This window comes from Phyllobates terribilis, unplaced genomic scaffold (genome assembly GCF_046119375.1).
Source record: "Phyllobates terribilis strain yellow unplaced genomic scaffold, ASM4611937v1 Scaffold_11__3_contigs__length_659146591, whole genome shotgun sequence".
Classification (NCBI taxonomy): domain Eukaryota; kingdom Metazoa; phylum Chordata; class Amphibia; order Anura; family Dendrobatidae; genus Phyllobates; species Phyllobates terribilis.
The window spans coordinates 524,284,891-524,305,193 of record NW_027362771.1 but is presented as its reverse complement, the minus strand read 5'-3'; the positions used below and the strand labels follow the sequence as shown (position 1 = coordinate 524,305,193).

Sequence of the window (20,303 nt, the reverse complement as noted above, 5' to 3'; positions counted from 1 at the left end):
AAAAACAGTTCTGTAGCTTCTTAAGAGGCTCTATGGGCATGAGCTTTTTTTAAATCATATCCACTTTGCTAGGACATTATAGCTAATGAGTATTTGTCCTCCCTACTTTACCTCGACATAAGCTCTCAAGGTAAAGAAGGATAAGGCATGTTGGATTTCAATATCATTCCGACTGCATAACTAGCGTGCGAGTGAAGGGCGCTTGAGTCATCATTTCTATGGCTGTTTCTATGTACCATTACTCACACAAAGAGATTTCATCAGATAGCTTAACTTGACTGCAGGAGGCACATATAAAGATTATAGAAGAAGGTTTATTTTTAAGCAGAATTCTTGTTGTAATGCACAAATACCGTAGCAGTAGCTGTAACAGCTGCAGTAGGTAAAAAATACTATTCTGAACCAGAGCTGAAGACATGTGGCTTCCTAGGATGGCTGTCACAGAATGAAAAAGAAAATGGGTTGTTGACATCATAGCTAGGGAGGCAGACAGGGAGAGAGGGAAGACGAACTTCCAAGAGGCAAACCTTATCCATAGCAATGTAACAGCAACAATACAATAAAATATTGTATGATTCCCAAGTCGTGGGACATGACAGATATGCCTGACTCTTTATTGTATAGTGCTATGTCAGCGTCCCCGCGTGGCCCCACTCTCTCCTCCTGGCAGGGAGGCCAACATACTCAATGCTCCTGCTACTGCGGCGTCCTCTCTTCTTGCTTCCTCCTCCCTGTGCATGCCACACAGGCTTCCGGTGGCACTCCTAGTGCACACACTCACTCCCCTGTTCTTAAAGGGGCAGTACGCTTACTTTGAAAAATGCCCCCAGCCAGCCAATAGCTGGGAGGCATTTAGTATAAAAGGCACCCTCCCCATTAGGGAGGTGCTTGAGAAACCCCTGTAGTTTCCCCACATTGTGTGTGTGCAACTGTATGTTGCCAGGTCCCTCTTCTCATCCAGTTAAACTTAATTCCTTATGAATTCCCTGTCCCTGTATTCCCGTATTGTGTGCACGTTATCTTGAAGCCCCTCCGGCGGTACCTGAACCCTGAAGCCACTCGGGCGGTACCTGAACTCTGAAGCCACTCCGGCACTACCTGAACTGTGAAGCTGCTCTGGCGCTAGCTGAAGTGTGAAGCCGCTCCGGCGGTATCTATACTCTGAAGCTGCTCTGGCGCTAGCTGAAGTTTGAAGCCGCTCCAGCGGTATCTATACTCTAAAGCTGCTCTGGCGCTAGCTGAAGTCTGAAGCCGCTCCGGCGGTATCTATACTCTGAAGCTGCTCTGGCGCTAGCTGAAGTGTGAAGCCGCTCCGGCGGTATCTATACTCTGAAGCTGCTCTGGCGCTAGCTGAAGTGTGAAGCCGCTCCGGCGGTATCTATACTCTGAAGCTGCTCTGGCGCTAGCTGAAGTCTGAAGCCGCTCCGGCGGTATCTATACTCTGAAGCTGCTCTGGCGCTAGCTGAAGTGTGAAGCCGCTCCGGCGGTATCTATACTCTGAAGCTGCTCTGGCGCTAGCTGAAGTGTGAAGCCGCTCCGGCGGTATCTATACTCTGAAGCTGCTCTGGCGCTAGCTGAAGTGTGAAGCCGCTCCGGCGGTATCTATACTCTGAAGCTGCTCTGGCGCTAGCTGAAGTGTGAAGCCGCTCCGGCGGTATCTATACTCTGAAGCTGCTCTGGCGCTAGCTGAAGTCTGAAACCGCTCCGGCGGTATCTATACTCTAAAGCTGCTCTGGCATTAGCTGAAGTCTGAAGCCGCTCCGGCGGTATCTATACTCTGAAGCTGCTCTGGCGCTAGCTGAATTCTGTGACCGCTGCGGTGGTACCTGAGCTCTGTAGCCACATAGGCGAACCCTGAACCTAAAGCCGCTCTGATGGTACCCGAATCCAGAAGCCGCACCTGTCTGAACAGGCTGCGAATCCAGCCTTGTCTGTGACTCCAAATACAGTTTGTGCCAGCGTAACTACCCCTTCGGGTCAGCAGCTGCAGTACTGGGGATTGCCTAGGAGTGCTACCTGACTGCTACCTTCAGCTCAAACCTGACTCCACCATCAGGATCTCCAGTAAAAACCAGGTAGCCGCTTAGCTACGCCCCTCCTAGGCAAGCCCGGCCCTGTGGGTCCATGAACGTGTGCCGCCTGTAGCCTGACACATTCCAATTTCTATTAGCAGCTTATTCCCCACCATCCCTTAAAAAATTACTGAATGTTCATGTTTATGGTGGTCAGAAGAAATATCCTAAGGCCAGCTGAATAGAAATTCGCAACATTGGTATAGCCTAGAAAGTATTCAGCCACCCCTTTAATCAGATACCTTACTAGCTCAATCAGCTCCACCGAGACCACATAAATTGGGCTTCTTCTTCTACTGCTTGATATGTCATAGATAAAGTACTTGTGAAGACAGCTACGTCTAAAACGCATAAATCTGCCCCTAGCGAGCGCTGATAATGAGGCTACAAATGAATCTAATCTCCCATCTCTGGACATGCATGAACTTATTAATTAATGTGCCATTAATGTGGATTTGGGGACCTGTTAATATAAAAGCTAATAATTATAGTAACAGGCTATTCTCTATGGCTGTATTTCATGCTATTTTAAAGTCATCTGCATAAACCACGTGCTTCTTATTTTCCAGCGAAGGCGCTGAGATGAGCGGTAACCTGTCGGAGAGCGAGTGCTGACAGGGTTAATGCTCATTAGCAGTTGTCAAAGGCAACTTGAAATAGAATCAGTATGTCACGCAATATGACACGGCTTTATATACATACTGCATATGCTCATTGCACCCAGAACAATGAATACATTATCTTCGAGAGGCAGCTTAGGAACATGGCGGTGACTTCAAAGCGTCTTCACTTATCCAGAACTGAAGATTTGCTTCAAATCGTGTGAGCAGCTTTCTGGCTTCATATTTGCCAGTTTAGAATAAGTTGGCACCTGTAAAAATATTGGAAATATTTTATTCCATGATTTACAATGAAGCATAAGATCTTCTGGGAGTTGAATCAGAGCCAAAAGTTTCTGGGCCCTAATGCAAAATCTTAAATAGGACCCACACCTACCATATGCCATACATAACACTGGTGTCTTCTTGTGTGGCAGAGGGGCTTTTTTTGGGTCCCCTTAGACACTATGGTTTGAATGTTACTACCAGGGTTGCCAACCGTCCAGAAATTCCTGGACAATCTGTAAAAATAGGGAATTTTTTTCCTCTGTCCATAATTTTTTTCTATACGTTTATGACTGTCTTAAACTCAGAGAAACTTATACAGATTATTATGATTGCAATTATGACCCTTTTACAGTTTGCAGTGAATGCAGCTGATGTGTTCATATCAGAATTGTGGGTATAGACATGTATCACATAAAATCTTATTAGTTATTATGGACTTCTTATGTGCTCATAAAAAAATGTTGATGGTGATTTTTTTGAAAAACTCCATAAAAAATAAAATATCAAGTTGGCAACCCTGGTGACTGCTACCTCTGTCCTCAGTACCTATATTTATAGTTTACAACCTTTGGTGTTGACCACATTTTTTTCCTGATACCCATGGTACATCAGCAAGTCCCTTGACCTTGGGCTGCAGTGAAAAGGCAGAGCTGGAGTGGCAGGAGTAAGTAAGGTAAGTATTTTTACTCTAAGAAAGTCTTAGAAATAATAAATGTTAAGTGTGAACAATCCCTTTAAACACCTATCAATACCTAAATAGTTTTACAACAGGTTAAATGGTAAATGGTGTGTATGGTCACCACTAGGGGGAGCTTATGAGCTTTACGCATACGGTTCAAGTATTGAACTCAATAGTAAAACTGTATGCAGAAGCTTCCTCTATTGGTAGCTTCTAGCATCATGACTTTGGTTATACACAACGAGGGAAAGTTACTCATTTTTAGTTAAAAAGTACACACCTCATAATAAACTCCTCACACTTTGGGCTGAATGTGGCAGAGGTGAGATCGGGAGGTCATGAGACCGCAAGTATGCAATTTACATACATGCGGTCATGTGCCGACTAGACATATGTGGCCTTGCTCAATGAAAATGAATTGAGCGAGGTCGGACACAAATAGTCGAAATGTGGCCGGACGTTTGCAATTCACATACTTGCGCTTACATGACCGTCCACTCTTGCCTCCATCATGGGAGAATTCTAAAAGTGTGCAGTGCACGCTCTGTGAGAATTCAGCACCTGCAGTCACCTAGAGTGACAGCAGACTTTCATCACAAACCTGGACAAGTCATTTAATTATAAAATGAAGCCCTGTAGCATGTCAATCATGACAGCTGTAACAAAGTTGCTGGCAAAGTAATGGAGGGGAGATATGTAGCACTGAGATTGTTAGCTCCAGTAATATAAACATAGGAAAAATGTTCCAGCACACAAAGTGATACAGGGTTACTCAGCCATCTTTAGTGCTAGGGTGATTAAACACCTGTAGAGAGGGAGGAGGTCAGAAGATAAAATCCCAGCCTTTTAGAGCATTTGGTGTGGGGTGGGGTTAGAAGTGAAAGCTCTGAGCTGTTTTGTCATGTGAAGGAAAGATAAACCTTGGGTTGTTTGTTCCTGAAGCGGGCGGTTACCCGTAGCAACAAGGACTGTGCCATATTTGTTTTTGCTAACATTGCTGTGGTTTATGCAGACAGTGTTCCTGTGTCTACCTCTATGTGCAACCAAGTGAGGCGATCTACCACACAGCATATAATATACTCACTGTCAGGATTCAGCTCTGCTTTCTAGTTCCAGCAGTCATCACATGGCCACTTCACTCATATGCGATTGTCATACTTACAGTCACTTGAGAACGAGCTTTTCTTCCTGCTTCTCTCAGCTTTTTCACTGAACATTAAGAGAAATATGAAGAGCAGCTTGTCGGCACATGACTCTAAGTAAGCAAATTGCAAGTGAATGAGCGTTCACATGACGACTACTTAAACTGCATGAGGAGGGGGGCGCCAAACTGAATTCTTGCCCCAGGTGCTGGAAAATTTAACACCTCTGGACAGGAGACGAGCTCCATTATCATTGGCCAGTGCAGTTCAGGCGATTGACAGCTGCTACGGTGCAATCATCACCTGTGCAAGTCATATCCTGGTGTAGAAGAATGGGGATTCATGTTCACTGGTCGATTATGTTCCTATGTATTTTTTTTCTACTAATGTACTTTCTGTTGCTTTTAATTAATTTGGAAATTTCTACAAAAAAAAACTTTAAAAAACAAATGTTAACCTCTTTCTGACATCTGCTGTACATATATGGCACATGTCTACTGCGGGCGTATGGAGCGAGTTTAGAAGATAATCCTGCTCCATACAAGATAGATACCAACAATGTTACAGATGGCATCTGCCTGTTCTGATGAGCATTGTTGCTTAACATCTCTGACAGCAGTATTTTATTGGTGCAATTGAGTAGTGTGATTATTCTGATGTCCATTGCCCACCTCCACGTTGCAATTGTGGGGCGCTGATCGGCTGCCATGGCACCTGAAGGCCTATTGAAGGCCTGGTTGTTGTCATCTTAGTGTTCCTATGAAGGCCAACCACATGCTGGGCTGATTAAAAGTGCATAATTTTTTACTATTTATCGGAATGTTGAAGTAATAATAAACTATAAACAATCAGATGAATGCAGGGGGGATAAAGATCAAAATGAAAAATAATTAAAAAAACACTAAAATAAAATTAAAGACAGAGTTTAAATCATTGCTCTTTTACTAAATAGTAATAAAGAAAAATAGAAAAAAAACAAAATAAAAAAACATAGTTGGTATCACTGCATTCAGGTATTTTCCATATATATGTCTCAAAATATTAAATGTCTTAAAGGAAATAAAAATTTAAAAAAGCCAAAACTTTTTGTTTACTGTAGTTCCATTAAAAATATGTCAGAATTGTGCTGACCATAAGAAAATAAACTTGTTGCCTGCTCAATTTTAATGGACAATACAGTTATATGAAAAAGTTTGGGCACCCCTATTAATCTTAAGCTTAATGTTTTATAAAAATTGGTGTTTTTGCAACAGCTATTTCAGTTTGATATATGTAATAACTGTTGGACACAGTAATGTTTCTGCCTTGAAATGAGGTTTATTGTACTAACAGAAAATGTGCAATCTGCATTCAAACAAAATTTGACAGGTGCATAAGTATGGGCACCCTTATCATTTTCTTGGTTTAAATACTCCTACCTACTTTTTACTGACTTACTAAAGCCCTTTTTTTGGTTTTGTAACCTCATTGAGCTTTGAACTTCATAGCCAGGCGTTTGCAATCATGAGAAAAGCTACTTAAAGTGGCCACTTGCAAGTTGTTCTCCTGTATGAATCTCCTCTGAAGAGTGGCATCATGGGCTCCTCAAAACAACTGTCAAATGATCTGAAAACAAAGATTATTCAACATAGTTGTTCAGGGGAAGGATACAAAAAGCTGTCTCAGAGATTTAACCTGTCAGTTTCCACTGTGAGGAACATAGTAAGGAAATGGAAGAACACAGGGACAGTTCTTGTTAAGGCCAGAAGTGGCAGGCCAAGAAAAACATCAGAAAGGCTGAGAAGAAGAATGGTGAGATCAGTCAAGGACAATCCTCAGACCACCTCCAGAGAGCTGCAGCATCAACTTGCTGCAGATGGTGTCACTGTGCATCGGTCAACTATACAACGCACTTTGCACAAGGAGAAGCTGTATGGGAGAGTGATGCGAAAGAAGCCGTTTCTGCAAGCACGCCACAAACAGAGTCGGCTGAGGTATGCAAAAGCACATTTGGAGAAGCCAATTTCTTTTTGGAAGAAGGTCCTGTGGACTGATGAAACCAAGATTGAGTTGTTTGGTCATACAAAAAGGCGTTATGCACGGCGGCAAAAAAACACAGCATTCCAAGAAAAACACTTGCTACCCACAGTAAAATTTGGTGGAGGTTCCATCATGCTTTGGGGCTGTGTGGCCAATGCCGGCACCGGGAATCTTGTTAAAGTTGAGGGACGCATGGATTCCACTCAGTATCAGCAGATTCTTGACAATAATGTTCAAGAATCAGTGACAAAGTTGAAGTTATGCAGGGAATGGATCTTTCAGCAAGACAATGATCCAAAACACCGCTCCAAATCTACTCAGGCATTCATGCAGAGGAACAATTACAATGTTCTGGAATGGCCATCCCAGTCCCCAGACCTGAATATCATTGAACATCTGTGGGATCATTTGAAGAGGGCTGTCCATGCTCGGCGACCATCAAACTTAACTGAACTTTAATTGTTTTGTAAAGAGGAATGGTCAAAAATACCTTCATCCAGGATCCAGGAAATCATTAAAAGCTACAGGAAGCGACTAGAGGCTGTTATTTTTGCAAAAGGAGGATCTACTAAATATTAATGTCACTTTTCTGGTGAGGTGCCCATACTTATGCACCTGTCAAATATTGTTTGAATGCAGATTGCACATTTTCTGTTAGTACAATAAACCTAATTTCAAGGCAGAAACATTACTGTGTCCAGCAGTTATTACATATATCAAACTGAAAAAGCTGTTGCAAAAACACCAATTTTTATAAAACATTAAGCTTAAGATTAATAGGGGTGCCCAAACTTTTTCATATAACTGTAAATGCTGTACGAACTAAACTCAAAAAACAATAACGGGATTGTGTTATATTTCATTATTTCACCGCACTTACAATTTTTTACATTTATTTTCGCACATTATATGGCAAATGAGTGGTGTGATTCACAACTACAACTAGTCCTGCACTGAACAAGCCCTTATACGGCAAAGTCAATAGAAATATAAAAAACATTATGGCTCTTGGAAGAAGGTGAGTGTCAAAGATCACAGCCAGAGGGGGTTGTCACTTAACCCACCTACTGTTATCTTTGGAGTGAACAGCCGCCTCTTATAGTCCAGACAATTACGCGATTGACGGCGATTAACGGAGGAGGCCGCAGTCAGTTTCCACTAACAGACCGGTTATCAGGAAACTAACAGTGAGCATATGGTATATATACATCCGATTCCAACTCATGGAATATATGTACAGTACAGACCAAAAGTTTGGACACACGTTCTCATTTAAAGATTTTTCTGTATTTTCATGACTATGAAAATTGTACATTCACACTGAAGGCATCAAAACTATGAATTAACACACGTGGAATTATATACTTAACAAAAAAGTGTGAAACAACTGAAAATATGTCTTATATTCTAGGTTCTTCAAAGTAGCCACCTTTTGCTTTGATGACTGCTTTGCACACTCTTGGCATTCTCTTGATGAGCTTCAAGAGGTAGTCATCGGAAATGGTTTTCACTTCACAGGTGTGCCCTGTCAGGTTTAATAAGTGGGATTTCTTGCCTTATAAATGGGGTTGGGACCATCAGTTGTGTTGTGCAGAAGTCTGGTAGATACATAGCTGATAGTCCTAATGAATAGACTGTTAGAATTTGTATTATGGCAAGAAAAAAGCAGCTAAGTAAAGAAAAATGAGTGGCCATCATTACTTTAAGAAATGAAGGTCAGTCAGTCCGAAAAATTGGGAAAACTTTGAAAGTGTCCCCAAGTGCAGTTGCAAAAACCATCAAGCGCTACAAAGAAACTGGCTCACATGAGGACCGCCCCAGGAAAGGAAGACCAAGAGTCACCTCTGCTTCTGAGGATAAGTTCATCAGACTCAGAAATCGCAGGTTAAAAGCAGCTCAGATTAGAGACCAGGTCAATGCCACACAGAGTTCAAGCAGCAGACACATCTCTTCAACAACTGTTAAGAGGAGACTTTGTGCAGCAGGCCTTCATGGTAAAATAGCTGCTAGGAAACCACTGCTAAGGACAGGCAACAAGCAGAAGAGACTTGTTTGGGCTAAAGAACACAAGCAATGGACATTAGACCATTGGAAATCTGTACTTTGGTCTGATGAGTCCAAATTTGAGATCTTTGGTTCCAACCACCGTGTCTTTGTGCGACGCAGAAAAGGTGAACGGATGGACTCTACATGCCTGGTTCCCACCGTGAAGCATGGAGGAGGAGGTGTGATGGTTTGGGGGTGCTTTGCTGGTGACACTGTTAGGGATTTATTCAAAATTGAAGGCATACTGAACCAGCATGGCTACCACAGCATCTTGCAGCGGCATGCTATTCCATCCGGTTTGCGTTTAGTTGGACCATCATTTATTTTTCAACAGGACAATGACCCCAAACACACCTCCAGGCTGTGTAAGGGCTATTTGACCAAGAAGGAGAGTGATGGGGTGCTACCCCAGATGACCTGGCCCCCACAGTCACTAGACCTGAACCCAATCGAGATGGTTTGGGGTGAGCTGGACCACAGAGTGAAGGCAAAAGGGCCAACAAGTGCTAAGCATCTCTGGGAACTCCTTCAAGATTGTTGGAAGACCATTTCCGGTGACTACCTCTTGAAGCTCATCAAGAGAATGCCAAGAGTGTGTAAAGCAGTCATCAAAGCAAAAAGTGGCTACTTTGAAGAACCTAGAATATAAGACATATTTTCAGTTGTTTCACACTTTTTTGTTAAGTATATAATTCCACATGTGTTAATTCATAGTTTTGATGCCTTCAGTGTGAATGTACAATTTTCAAAGTCATGAAAATACAGAAAAATCTTTAAATGAGAATGTGTGTCCAAACTTTTGATCTGTACTGTATATACCTCCGGTATGGTCACTGCTAGCTCCACAATAACCGAAGTACTACTCGCTGCCACCACCAGTCGTGTTTCATACAGGCTGACTGGAGGCCTGGTTCTGGTAACGCATGGCTTTGGGGTGCGGGTTACAGAACAAAAGAAACAGAACTATTACATTTTATATTTAATCCAAAACGATAGTCAATGTGTCTAAAAAATAATAAAAAGATTTTATAAAGGGGACAAAACAATGCAGCATATACAGTTACATAAAATAAAACAAAATAACTGACTACCTGTCTCCGCCAGCCAAGTGTACTTTCCAGCCCGACAGTCTGCCTACGATCCAAACCTGCCAGTCTGTCTATGGGCCTGGCTTGCCTGCCTTCCGGAGAACGTACCAGTTACCTGCCGTGCCCATCAGCCAGCCTACCTGGAGGCTCCTACCAGTTACCTGCCGTGCCTATCAGTCAGCCTACCTGGAGGCTCCTACCCGTTACCTGCCGTGCCTATCAGTCAGCCTACCTGGAGGCTCCTACCAGTTACCTGCCGTGCCTACCCGGAGGCTCCTGCCAGTTACCCGTGGGAGTCACCTGCTCTCATACAAGGACAAGCCCAGAGTAGCACCTGGTCCCTCTGCTTGGTCCTTCCCTGGTTCACGGAGTCGATTGAGCCGCCGTGCGACCTTGGTCAGTCCGAGTTGATACCTAGTTACGCCCCTGTGGTCCCTCCTTGCTCCGCAGCACAGAGGTTACACCACCCAGATCCGTAACACCGGGGCAGGCAATGCGCGATCTTTTGCCTGTAGAAATTCAATATGAGGAAGCTGTGAACCCTACCAAACATCTTGATATGGCTTTCGAACATCAACGCTGACAAGACAGAGAGATAGTGTTCATTGAGTCTCGTGCTTTGTCCATGGAGAAATAATGGAGGCTGACACTTTTTTCAAAAAAATGTTTAATATTGTTCTTATGGCACATATGCTTTGCTAATGTCATTAAAGTTTTTTGGCAAGTTGAAAAGCAAATTGTATGTGTGCGCACGTGTTCTTTTGGATAATCATAATTACGACAAATTCAATAGAATAATTTCTTGGCATAATATACTTAGAATACCAATATCACAGTATTTTAATACACCTATGATTAGGATAGGTCATCAACGTAAAAATTGTTTGGGTTCCAACACCTGTTTCCAGATTATCCTGATGTTACAAGCTCTTGGCAGAAGTACTGTACATAGCAGAACTCCATAGCTCTATCTGCAGTACAGATCAGCAAACACGATAAAATGTCACTAAGCTCTGAAGTTCTGCTCACTACACTGTAGATCTGACCAGATCTGGAAACTAATGAGAGAGGTGGCAAGTAAGAGACTTGACGCTCAAAATGCAGTGGAATGAAATAAATTCTTTATTGGCAATCCAAACAGTTGTTGTTAACGTTTCAATCTTAACATTGGACCTTCATCAGAATTAGTTAACAACAACTGTTTGGATTGCCATTAAAGAATTTATTTCATTCCACTGCATTTTGAGTGTCAAGTCTCTTACTTGATTATCAGCGGGTTGGAACCCTACTTGAGTACCTCGTCTCTGAACCCTGGAGTGCCGTATACTTCCACAAAGTAATGAGAGAGATGGGGGTGCTGGGTGATGGACCCTCACAAATGTCATATTGATGTCAAAGAAAAGTCCAGCAATAACTTCTCATGGCTAGTCCCTTCCTCCATCACTGAGAAATCAACATTTGAATTGATATGCAAATGAATATTGTAGATTTGAAAACTCTGTCACTCCAACTCTATTCCCCACCCCTGCTTGACTGTCAGCTCAATTACCTGAAGTCACACAGCGTAGAGGCTGTCAGACAAGTAGGAGGAGGCAGCGATGGGTGGGGAATAGTGCTGGAGTGCTATACTTCCCACTCAATAGAGCAGCAATAGAGATAGGGAGAACAAAACATAAAACACTGAATAAACCGTAGAGATAGTGTGTGACAGCAGTGAAGATGATTAGTGAGTGAGAGAAATAAAATATTGTCATACACGTTTTCAGCCAACTGGAGGCTTAGGAAAATTAATCAAATTCAAATTTCAAAAGATTTCCTCATCTCTAAAACTGCATATATTATTAAATAGATTTTTTGAAACCTGATGAGGTTTGTGTGCCGACTTGGAAATTCATTATGATGCATAGGTGGTCACATAAAATGCTTTTTTTAATATCTTAATGGAAAATCTTCAAAGGGGACTATATAACTATTTTAGTATGGGTTTTTAAAGTAAGTATCCCAGCCGTAGCAGGTCTAAGAAATCTATTTAACCCCTTCCCAACTGGGCAATGTTCCATTTTTTATAGCTTTTGTTTTTTCCTCCCCTTCGCCCTAGAGCCATATCTTTTTTATTTTTGTGTCGCTGTGTGAGGGCTTGTTTTTTTTGCTGGACAAGATGTGCTTTTGAATGAAACCATCTATTTAACATGTGGAAAGAGAGAAAAAAAATTACAATTGCAGCAAATAATAAAAAAAAGCGCAATTCTACAATTGTTTTTTGAGTTTTCTATTTCCAACCTTCATTATCTACAGCTATTCTACAGTATTGAAGTATATATAGCAAAAATCACAGCTTCCTATGAACGCCACCCACGGCTTTTACAGGTGTACTGTGGTCAGCAGACCCCCAGCTGTCAATGCAACCAATTGGCGCCCCGCGATCGCATACCAGAAGCACCAATGAGCAGTTAGAGAAGTACGTCCCCCTAGAAATGAGCAAATGTTGTTGTCACACATTTTCAGGCTAGATACCTCCGCTGTATGCTCAGTTGTTTGAGGCAGATGATGGCTGAATAACAGCCATCATCTGCCAGCAAAGATCCTGAGTTCCTGAACCCACATCAAAGTCAGAGAGCCGTCATATCACTGTAACTGTACATCATATGTTGATAAGGGGTTAATAATGTATGCAGATAATATTATGAAATCTGGTGACAGATCGGTTTTAAATATCTATTGTGTAACCTTTAGATATTGTACCTTGGAGATTATTTTTGTGCAAGGTCAATTGTATTTGCTTGGGATCAGGAGATAATTAGCTCGTGTTGTTCTCATTAGTAGGAAGATGGATCCATGTGGGATGAGATTGTGTTAAAGTTCATATTAATCTACTAATTGTCTGCATTAATTTTGAAATTGATAATGACATGAAATTACAGTATATATCTATACATATACTGCTGTTAACATGGTGATATAGGTAATCACAGCAATTAAACCTGCAGGTAATCAGTCATACTGCTGTGAAATCAAGGAGCTTTGACATTTAGGATAGGATCCCACATATGATCACCACATACCCAGCCTATGGCTTAGACGTCATTAAAATGTGACTCTGTAATGAAATGTGCAGCTACTTAGAAATAGATTATTAGAAATATTCGGTAAATAAAACATTTTTTTGCACAACTGTGCTGCCAATAACAATAACCAATCAATTTACCACCTTTTTTCTCTAATAATCGATTTCAAAGCCCTTGCGGTGACCTCACCCTATCCTGCTCAATCCTGTATCTTTTACAAGACCAGCCATAGAAAGTGAAGTCTGGACCTGAATTCAGCAGCCTCAATGGCAAATACAGTGGATATAGAAAATCTACACACCCTTGTTAAAATGCCAGGTTTTTACTATGTAAAATATCATACCAAGAAGAATCATTCCAGAACTGTTCTCACCTTTGATGTCACCAATGTTCTGTACAATTCAATTGAAAAATATACAAAAAAAATTTTGGGTGGAAAAATAAATATAAAGAAGTACAATAATGTAGTTGCATAAATATGCACACCCTCAAACAAATACTTTGTTGAAATGCACTTTCAATTTTGACAGCATTCAAACTTTTGGGTAGGAGTCTATCAGCATGGCACATCAACAATTGGCATTCTTCTTCCTTGCAGTAGTATTTTATTACAAAATTGACTGATATTTGGAACTGTTCATAATTCTCTGTACGTTGACTAAAGCCCCAGTTCCAGCTGCCGAAAAACAGCTCCAAAGCATAATGCTGCCTCCATCATGCTGCTCTGTGGGTAAGGTGTTCTTTTGGTGATGCACAGTGTTGGCTTTGCTCCAAGCATATCTTTTTGAATTATGGTTTTAATATTAGCGGTCAGGACCATCCCGAATAGGGTCACCGTGACGTGGTGGGATGGCTTTTACATTTTTTTAATCAAAATTATGTTAACTTAGCACTCTATTTTCATGCACCGCTGCTGTTTATTTATTTTCTGCAGGGTATTTGCTTATTACAGTGGGTACGAAAAGTATTCAGACCCCTTTAAAATTTTCAGTCAAAATTATGTTAACTAAGTACCCTATATTATTCTCATGCATTATTGCTGTTTATTTATTTACTGCAGGGTATCTGCTTATTATGTTTTTATCTTGGGTTTTGATTTTTTTACATGACAAAAACCTGGCATTTAAAAATGGGTGTGTAGAGTTTTTATATCTACTGTATGAGGCTGTTGAGTTTGGGTCAGGAAACGCATGACCTGTCTGGATATCACAGTTTGTGAGCCATGAATATCGGAAGTGAGAAATTGGCCTAAAGCTGGTCTTGTATTATATACAGGATTGAGTAGATTAGAGTAGGGTTCCAGCGGCGGCTTTGTCATGGATTACTAGCAATGAGGGGAAATTGATTGCTTATTGTTATTGGCAGCATAAAGTGTAGGAATAAAAACAATGTAAGAATAAAAACAGCATAGGAATTACTAAAACAATTTTATATTTATAAGCGCCATGTACTATGGTGCCCCAATACTTGTGCCATATGTTATCACTATTAAATATCGGCTTAACTAACTATGATTTTCTGTTCTGCTACCACCATGTACTGCAAAAATAGTGCCATACGATGCCTAAATAAATACCTCCATAAAGTGCTCAAATAATAACAACATACAGTGATAAATAATATCATATTTACATCACTATACATAAACTCATCTAATATTAGTGCTATACAATGTCTAAATTAGTGCTATACAATGTCTAAAATAATCTAAAGGCTCCCATACACACTAGATAAAAATCTGATGAACCTGACAATTTTTGGCTGTTCCAGCCAACCATCTGATGTGTATGGGAGTCACCAGCCTTTATTCCGATAGATGATGTTACATGAAGAGAAGGATCGGGCAGTTGGAATTTCAATGCCTAATCCTTTTGTTTTCATGGGAGATAAGCCAGAGATGCCAGAGGATTCGGGAGCTGCCGAATGAATGTTTATGTAGCAGATATCTCATGTGTGTAGCCAGCTTTATTTTTCAATCAATATGACCACTTGTGGGGTCACAATCTCAAGTGCCAGGCATTCTGTGGGACCCCCTTCAACATAGCCCAACAACCAGTCCTAGTCCTGTTGTCCAGCACATGAAGCAGTCCTTATTTATGTGAGTGAATCCATAAAACTCCTCTTTATTTAACTGGAGGCAATATGTTTGGGGTCATAGCAATCTATGGGCACTGTGTTATGGATATGTATAATACAGACACGCATACCGGTAATACAGTCGTGTGAATGAAGTCTAAGGCTTTTTGACATTTCTTTCACATTTTTACAGTGTTTATATACAGTATAAGCTCATATTCTTTTTTGGCACATTAATTCTGTGGTCATCTTGGTTGATGAAGAAATGCACAGTCCTCATTCACTTGCTTAGATGCTGCAGTAGATAATGGTAAGGGATTTCAGTGCAATTAAAGACTCATTTTGTGCAACATACCTAACAATTGGGTTGTATAGTCTTGTAGAGTAGATCTAAATGTTTTTGAGGTAGGCAAAATACACTCACAAATTTTGAGGCACATCTTAGAACGTGGATTCATAGACGGGTTCTGGATCCCAGCTTTGTTAGTTTTGGTTCTTGTAGAGTAATACTTACAGAAACAATGTAAGTACCCATAAATAGTGTCAACCTACAGTATAATAATCAATTCCTTTAAGATGTCTGATTCGGAAAACCCATTTTCAAATAGGCTTAGATAGAAGGGAGTATCCCATTCAGAACCCTGATTTAGAAGCCAGGGCGACTATGTCTGTGACCCAACAGTTGTAGTCATTACATTGAAAACTCCTTGATTTCAATAGCAATTATGGGATGATTATCTTCTCCTTCGGGGGCGCTGCAGGGGAGTTAAGCACATGCTTCTTGGGTTCCCATTCTTATTGTTAGGGTTTAAGCAGTGCAAGAACCTACGATGTTCTTCTTCTTGTGGAGCCCAGTCAAAAATAAATGACTTTTTTTATCATAAATTTTGTTCTCATGACTATTGATGCGTGTATGCGTTTTGTCATGTGGCCAACGAATTTTTGAAAAATCCAATGTTGTTGTTTCTGGGCCATTCATGAGTAGTCACTTACATGTAAAGGGCCCTGGTATACTATTACATAGAGCTCCTCTCATGTTGTTAACATACTTCTGTGATCCAACTTAGATGACGTAGCTCCATCAAAAGTTCACCATGAAGTCCCGAGGATCTTCATCTTCACGTATGAAAAAAACCCCTCTGGAGATCAGAATTAATATCTCCCAATCTCTGTGATTGGAGCCATTGGGAAAAGATTCTCTTCTTCGGGAGTTCGACCTCTGCAGGTAGAGCAGAGAAAATAAGAGGCAAAGATGGTGGGCTAGAGAGTCAGAGATAGTCTGCATGACAAACCCAAAGAAACAGAAAACAGATGATGACCAGATTAGTATGGGGCATTGGGAGTATATGAGTAGGAATAGAATCGTATGGAACAAAAGTGCAAAGTGGTTATCTAGTTTGAGAAACAGAATAAAAACATACTATAAAATGTAGCAACACTGTTCAGCTCTTCCACCTTCAGATGATCCAGCTCTGATGCTCCAGCCATGGTCAAGCAGTGGTCCCAGTGATCAAATTTCATACAACTGGCATCATGACTCAGTGCTGAGCCACATGCTTGCCCAGTGTCAGACTGAAGAACATTGAGCCCACCAGAGCATTTGATTCTGAGGATCCACCTTTCTCCCCAACTCAAGAGCCCCAAAGCATCTGCAAGGTTTGCACTATGAACTCTCCTGAAGGAGAAACCAGGGTCCACCAGAGGATTCTCCGGTTCTCTGGTGGGCCAGTCCAACCCTGGGCTTGCCACTTGAAAACAGAGAAGCTGGATTGTCATTGCTGGATCGGCAGGGCATAGAATAGGTGAATAGTTTTGGTTTTTCATTATTTGATGCTGGTTTTTTTTCCTAAACTTGATAACTCCTCTGAAGACAGTACAGAACACAAGTATTTAATAATAAAAGAAAAGATAACCAGATAAAAGATATTAATAGAGATTCTTAATTTTGTGATTACAGGTTCCTTGGATCAATCCACTGAAAAATATTTACACCAAGAAATGAGAAAAGTATGACCCAAAAGAAAGAAGCAAACATGTCCTATGTGTATGCTAGTGTAAATCAGTTCAGTAGACAAACATCTGATTTTTTTTTATTTTACTTGTACTTCATAATTAGTGTTGAGCCACCCCCGTAGTGTTCGAGTTCGGTTCGGTTCGTCGAACACCCGTGTGTTCGCCGAACTGTTCGTCGAACTGTTCGTCGAACACCTTCGAACACCGTTAAAACCAATGGCAGGCAAACAAAAACACATAGAAACACATAGAAAACACCTTCAAAGGTGTCCAAAAGCTGACAAACTGCTCAGAAGACACAACTAACACATGGAAAAGTGACAAGTACATATAGTCATGCGAAAAGAAAAGAGGTGGAGGAGTAAAAGGAGGGGGAGACACAGATATAGGCATGTCATGCCCTTCTAAAATCCAAAAAGTGAGAAGCCGACACGTTCAGTCCGCTCCTGCCCGTGCCACCTCCGCGTCGCCGGGTTTGTGCCAGAGCCGCGGTGAACCCTGACGGCCAGCCCCCCTCTCCCAATACTGGTGCCTGTCCGCTGGTGGGTCGAGCGAGCCCCCCTGTGGTGGAGGCAGCTCTAAGCTTTTTAATTTAAATTGTCTCTCTAATTTGAATGAATACACTTTAAATCCATTTACAAGGATCTATTGGAGGGCAAGTCTCATGCCAGCAGCCGCGTAATTCCAGCTCCAGTAGCGTCCACTAAAGCTGCTGCAGTTAAAAAGCTTTTATAAGGATCGAGCTCGGCTGTCCACCGCAAGGCATCCTACTGCCAGTCCCAGCCCCTATGCCTTGGGGTGCCTCCTGATGCTCTTCACTGAGTATCCCGTGGTCCCGAAGCATTTCCTTTGAAAAAATTAAGTGTCCAAACTACAGGTGGTGTAGCTTGCTTAACAGCCGGGATAATCCGCTGACTAGCAGACACTGCTACTAGGCACAAAGTATTTCCTGGGCTAGATGCAGTTAAAAATTTGTAATTAGATACTCTCGTTGGATGCTGAGAAAGCATTCCATAGAGTCTCCTGGCACGCCATATATGATTCTCTTAAAAAGCTTGGGGTAGGGGTCTAGGGGACCCTTTTATAGCCAAAATCACGGCCCTGTATCGCAATACGTCACCTAGGCTGAAGATAAATGGAACTGTAGCACCCTGAGGGCTCGGTTGCTACAGAGGTATTGCACCTCACCCAGAGGTGTGATATCTCACTCTCAGGTAAGGATGTAGTGTGGATCAGGACCCGACACCTGCATGCATTACACCACATTGCCGTGGGGCAGGGTGACCAATATGCCCCTGAGATGGGCACGACAGTCCCTGTCCCTGGCTGGAGTGGGGGGAGGGAACACTGAGGAAGGGGAACCCTGTAGTGCAGGAGCAGGGAGGAAGCAGTTCCTGGGTGCATTGAGAAGGGAGTATAAAAGGTGGGCACCATCTTAGTTCAGTGCAGAGAAGTCTGAGCAGAAGTGGCAGGGAGCAGGGGCTCTGCATGAGCTCTGCTCCGGAGGCGGGCCTAGTAATAGAGGCCCAGGCCTGGAAGAGGGAGAAGGAAGGAAGAGGAGCGGAGAAGGCTCCAGGAACGAGGAACGAAGGGATCCCAGGGGTGCGGACGGGCGAGTCGCCACCGCACGCCCGAATCCACCTGCGTGGAGGGGTCAGGCCAAAGGGGGAGACCGGTCCCCGAAACTAGTGGAGGCAGGAAACGACCCTCAGCTAGAAACAGGAGGCTGTGACATTTTATGTGGCGCAGCCCCTCGCTACACCCGCTAGGAAGGCACCACATAGGGTCAGGGAAACTGGCGCCAAGTTTACCAAGAGGAGGCCCGAGGCAGCCGGACAGAAGGGTTGGTAAGAAAGGCCAGACAAAGGACACACAAAGGGGGTCCTGTGAAGCGCTCCAAAGTTATCTTTGAGTTGTCTGAGCCCCTCACCTGGTGAGCACAGTACGACGTGGGCAGCCGTTACCTGCAGACGTGGTCTGGATAATAAGAACTGTGAGTAAAGGCCCTGGACTGCATCACTGACTCCGTGTCGTTACTGCTGCTGCCCTGCACCATCACCCCCATCCTCCGCATACACTGCCCTGAGGCTATACTCCTCCCGTGGGGAGTTATGCTACGCTCTGCTGCACCCACAACACCAGCCTCAGCGGTCTGCCCTGGAGCGGCGGTTCACTCTGACCGCAATCCACGGGTGGCGTAGTCGGACATTTAAACATCAAAACCACATAAATAGTTCCGCCACTGGTTTGACCGCCCTGAGCCACGGAACCGGGTCGCCGCCACGGAGACTACAACCACCAGCATCCACCAAAAAGGGTCCGGCTCCGGGTGTCCCAAGGCCCAGGGGGCGCGTCAGAACATTTTCATCACCTTTCACAATCACCAATGGGACAAGGCAGGGATGTTCTCTGTCCCCTCTCTTATACATCCTAGTGACGGAGCACCTGCTCTCATCAATTCGCCATAACCCCAATATTAGGTGGATTGAGGTGGGAGGCACCGAGTACAAGTGCTCTCTATTTGCTGATGATGTACTAGTATATATCACTCAATCACATATATCCATCCATGCTGTTATGGCTGAAATAGATCACTTTGTTACATGGTCAAATTTTAAAATCAATGCAGCGAAGTCTGAGGCCCTCGATGTCTCCCTCCCCAAATCCATATAGGATTCCATCCAGTCCAACTTTCCCTTTGCCTGGCCCTCACAGGGTATCAAATACTTAGGAATTCCTATTCATAGAGACCTCTCCCATCTATGTTATCTTAATTTTGGGCCCTTTAATGAACAACTCCATACAGACCACGGTTGGCAAGTTAGAACTGTAAGATTCACTACGTGAACCACTGGTGTTTTGTGGAAAAGCACATCTACACTGTGTTCCAAATTATTATGCAAAAAGTGTTTAGGAGTGATAAGGGAAGAATTTGTTTGTTTGTCAGTTAAACTCATTGATGGTGATGTGTGTCAGGGCTCTTTATATCACTGTAAGCAATTGCAGACACCTGTGCTAATTAGTTTGGCAGGTGTGTCCAATGAAAGGCAAGACTACTTAAGAAGGCTGTCTCACATTATTAAGCAGCCTACATTTTCTGCCAAAATGGGAAAGAAAAAGGATGTGTCGGCTGCTGAGAAGCAACAAATTGTGGAGTGTTTAGGTCAAGGCATGACTACAATCAACATTGTGCGATGATCAGGATGAAGTGTCTTG

General features: G+C 42.6%; 1 protein-coding gene across 4 annotated transcripts in view; it reads right to left on the bottom strand.

The window, feature by feature from the left end:
* Positions 1-294: 294 nt before the first annotated feature.
* Positions 295-20,303, bottom strand: part of PROM2 (prominin 2) — a 239,050-nt gene continuing 219,041 nt past the window's right edge. For 2 of the 4 annotated variants that reach the window (XM_073653664.1, XM_073653667.1), the window contains one exon: positions 11,157-16,293. In XM_073653664.1, coding sequence (XP_073509765.1) covers positions 16,227-16,293 — 67 coding nt within the window. In that variant the 3' untranslated portion in view covers positions 11,157-16,226. Of the gene's footprint in view, positions 2,944-11,156; positions 16,354-20,303 lie in introns of those variants that run through there. The other 2 variants (XM_073653665.1, XM_073653666.1) reach the window with 2 other exon arrangements.